This window comes from Cryptomeria japonica, unplaced genomic scaffold (assembly GCF_030272615.1).
Source record: "Cryptomeria japonica unplaced genomic scaffold, Sugi_1.0 HiC_scaffold_405, whole genome shotgun sequence".
NCBI lineage: Eukaryota > Viridiplantae > Streptophyta > Pinopsida > Cupressales > Cupressaceae > Cryptomeria > Cryptomeria japonica.
Window position 1 is genome coordinate 56,973 of NW_026729226.1, and position 4,267 is coordinate 61,239.

At 35.1% G+C, this 4,267-nt stretch overlaps 1 protein-coding gene across 1 annotated transcript; it reads right to left on the minus strand.

The window, feature by feature from the left end:
* Positions 1–2,591: 2,591 nt before the first annotated feature.
* On the minus strand, positions 2,592–3,920 carry LOC131871378 (rust resistance kinase Lr10-like). Its single transcript, XM_059215975.1, has one exon. It carries the CDS (start codon positions 3,771–3,773, stop codon positions 2,733–2,735), a length of 1,041 nt encoding a protein of 346 aa, XP_059071958.1. The 5' UTR covers positions 3,774–3,920; the 3' UTR covers positions 2,592–2,732.
* Between the last annotated feature and the right edge of the window lie 347 nt (positions 3,921–4,267).

Sequence of the window (4,267 nt, forward strand, 5' to 3'; positions counted from 1 at the left end):
GGGGTGCCATCTCCTCTCTCTCCTCCAAGCTCCAATACTCCAAAGACAAGTGTGCAATTGAGGTGGAAATGGGCCCTAAGAGGCTTATATAGTCCATGTTGACGCAGGCGGCTGTGATACCTCGGTGGACATGTGGGGCATGTACATGGTATCCCCACATAGTCTTCACCCCATTTTTCAATATCATTTTTAATAAATCTTTCGGGTGATAAATTTTAAAAATCCAAAAAAATCAAAACAATTTTTAAATCCAAAAAATTCAACAATCGCACAAAATTCCAAACATTGTCGTACTTCGTGTCGTCCCCTTGAAACAACACAATTTTTTTCAATTTATCGCCCAATGGGGCAATATCATATCATCATATCAACATTTCCATATCGGCTTCATCATCAGTCTCATATTGATATCGGTTTCATATCAGCATATCCTATCAAAATCATTTTTCATATCTAGGGCATCATATCAACAATTTTGGGCAAAAACATCATATCGAAAAATTTTGATGACAAAATTGAGCGTTTTTCTTTGAATCAACATGTGGCCATACGTCGACTCAAAGAGGGGAAAAATGTAGACACCTAAAAGTTGTGCAACAAATTAAGTGAATTTTATTCATTTAATTATCTCTAATTCTTCCAATTAATTAAACCAAGATTTAATTGATAATCCTATTCTTCTATTTTGACCATTAATCAAATTAAAGATTTGATTAATATTTCCCTTCTTCTATCCTAGCCATTTAATTAAATTTACATTTAATTTAAATTCCCCTTTCCCATTTTAATTAAATCTACATTTAATTAAAATCCTCTTTGTATTTATATAAATCCAGATTTATTTATAAATCCCTCCACTTGCAAAATTAAATTTCACATTTAAATAAATAAATGTTTATTTAAATCTATCAAATGCAAGTTGCATCCAAAATTGAAATAAATTAATTTTATTTTAATTAAATCCTATTATCCTCCATCCACTTGCAAAATCCTACATCTTCCACTTGCATCTCCTTAATCATTCTTCTAGAAGCCTTCTAATCCTATCTTAATCATCTCTAGTCTCCTAATCATGTCCTTTCCTAAATTTGAGGAGGTCACTTCTCAAATTTGGAAGAAAGTCTTCTAAATGTATTAAAGGCTTCATTTCTTCAACAAGTTAACTCATTGAGTTCCCCCAAATTTGGAAGGACTCTTACAAATTTGTCCCCAAAGTCTTCCAAATGATTAATGGTTAACTCAACCCTCCCCTCATGGTTAGAGACTTTCTCTCTAACTTAACCCTCATCTAACCCAAGGGTCTCATCAAGCACTCATGGCTTTAACCTTGGTTATCCTATTAACCCTTGCACAAGAGTTTACCCTCTGGGTAAAAACTTTATCCAATGGATGACCCTAACCAACCACAACCTTACCTCCTAAGGTAACCTTCATGTCTCCTCAGGCATTTAATGTCTCTTGCATCTCCTCTCAAGCCATCTCAAGGAGACATTTGTCAACTTGGGATTGGATTGAATCCCTCACATGAATTGATAACTTTCAATCCTATCCCTTGTTGAGATTATTCAATCTCAACCATCCCTTGCCCTATTTTCCTTATAAATAGAGCTCTCATTCTTCATTCTCCATATCAAGTTTTAATGCATCTACATTATCGTCTCATAACATTAAGAATCTTGCCTCTCTTTAATAGAATAGCATTTTAGATCATTTTGATAGCATTATAATCTTAGATATGTCATGTTAATCTCATATCATGTTAGCTTCATCTTAGTATCATTTTCATGCTAGTTTAGCTTTGTATCAATCTCCTCATTTTACACCATATCACTATCTAGTTTCATATCTCAATCATTCATTGGGATCATAGTTGCATCCATTTTGATATTAAAATCCTCTAAATCTCGTTCTCTAGGTTGTCATCCAAGAGATCAAGTGCTCTTCCAAGTGAGGGCCACCTTGAATCTTGAGGATCTTTAGAGATAAAGGAGCATGGAACGATTTTAAAGAGTTTTGATTCATTAACTTGCTTTGTTTGGATTTCTATCTCTAATGCAATGTTTCATGTGTGTGTTTGAACTATTCTTCTCTCTTGCAGGTTGATCCCACATTTCCAGCATACACCTTGTATTATTCATATTTCCAACCCAACAAAAATTGATAAATTCCAATGTACCAATTATTTTTCTCAAAATATATTTTTTGGCAATAAATAAAATACTTTGAAGTGTCATTAAGATTTAAAAACAAAAAATAGTTTTAAACTCTAAATGATATCAAGCTAGAAGATATTATGAAAAACAAAAATAATTTTAAACTCTAAGTGATATTGAGCAAGAATATTATGACACCTTTCAAAATCACATGAAAAATACTAATTATAATTATGAATGATTTATTTTGATATGATGAAGATGATTACTCTTTTATATATTGAATTAAACAAAATGTGATTACAAGAAAAGAAAATAGCAATTCAAGAAATGAAAAGAAAAAAATTACAATACCAAACAGCTGAAACCACCACACAAAGATTCTTACATCTAAGTTATATAATAATTACTTCTATATCCAGAGGATGGATTCTTACATCAGAAATATATAATATTCGTTTCCATATAATAAAGATGCTCCTTGCATCATCTCATAATCGTCCAAATCCTCTTCGTTTCTCTATACCATGGATGAAGATATTTCTAGATTGATGGGTAGATTAGGAGTCTTCGTGGACTCTATACCACGGATGAATATTCTTCGGAGGAAGATGACAATGGTACTTCACGCGGTGGGGAGGAGTTGAAAGGTAATGGAGGATTGCTTACATCATCACCGTTTCCTTCCAGCATTTGTACCACCCTGCTCATTGATGGTCGGTCATTGGAATTGTATTGAATACACCAAAGTCCTACTTTCGTCATTCTCCTCACCTTCTCTTCATCTTCCACTTCCATGTCGCATCGACCTTTTTCTCTCAACCTCTTTTCCAACTCCCCACTTTCTATCAATTTGAACGCCCATTCCGGAAAATAAAGTTGACTCGAATGGCTCACCTGCAACTCAATGTTCTTCCTCCTTCCCGCTATCTCCATTAATAGCATTCCAAAACTGTAAACATCTGATTTGTCTGTTACACCTCCCAAATTTATATTCCACGCCTCTGGCGCAACATATCCTGGCGTCCCTCTGGTTGCCGTAATTGATACGTGGTCGTCTCCCTTCCCATACAGTTTAGCGAGACCAAAATCAGCTACTTTGGGCGTGAAATCTGCATCCAGTAAAATATTGTGAGGCTTAATGTCAAAATGAATGATGCGCCTGTTACAATCTTGGTGCAAATACGCAATTCCGCGCGCAGCGCCCAAAGCAATTGAATACAATTGCTCCCAACTGAGCTTCTGTTCTTGTTCTTTTCCTTGAAATAGAAACTTCTCTAGGGATCCATTGGCCATGTACTCATATACAAGTGCGCTTCTGAAACCTTCAAAACAATAACCCATGAGGCGAACCAAGTGAACGTGATGAATGGTTCCCAGAGTTGCAACCTCATTCATGAACTGGCTCTCACTCTGTCTCGACTGATCCAAAAGTTTTACAGCCACAAAAAAACCGCTCGGGAGCTTTCCTTTATAAACCATGCCGAATCCTCCTTCCCCAAGTTTATCTGAAAAGTCGTTAGTGATCTTCTTTAGCTGAGAGAATGAATATCTGGTCGGCATTTCATGAATATAACTTTGGAGAAAATTCTCCACTTTCCCAATAGACCCTGAATTCATCGGTTCGCTTGCAACACAACTTTGGATCCATCTAAAGTAGGATGACCTCTTTCGATAAACAACAATAAGAAATAGTGCTACTATCACTATGAAAGCACTTGCCCCAATGGCTATTCCTGGAATTCATGTGTAGTATCATAGATTAGTGACTCCACCATACAAGAAAATTAGAAGAATGTTTAAAACTCACACAAAAAGGTTCCTTAGTATTTACCTGTTATATCTCTGCCTTTTTTAGTTCTGACTGTTATAGCTCGATAAATTGATCTCTCGACTGTTTAAATTTGGTAAATGCTAATCAGATGCGAATATAATTTTTTTTGAACTAAACTGAGATAATCCAATTTCGTATTTTATATTTTCGAATTGCAAGGCAATTAAACTTAATGGGTGCTTAGAAGAAAATATAGAGAGATTTGAACCAAATTATACCTGATGAACATGTGGTTTGATGGGGTGCATCCTCGCAAAAGCAAAGGAACTGGTTTAAATCG

Bases quoted from the DNA above. Each gene is read 5' to 3' on its own strand.
- LOC131871378 (XM_059215975.1), bottom strand. From the start codon at position 3,773: ATGAATTCAGGGTCTATTGGGAAAGTGGAGAATTTTCTCCAAAGTTAT.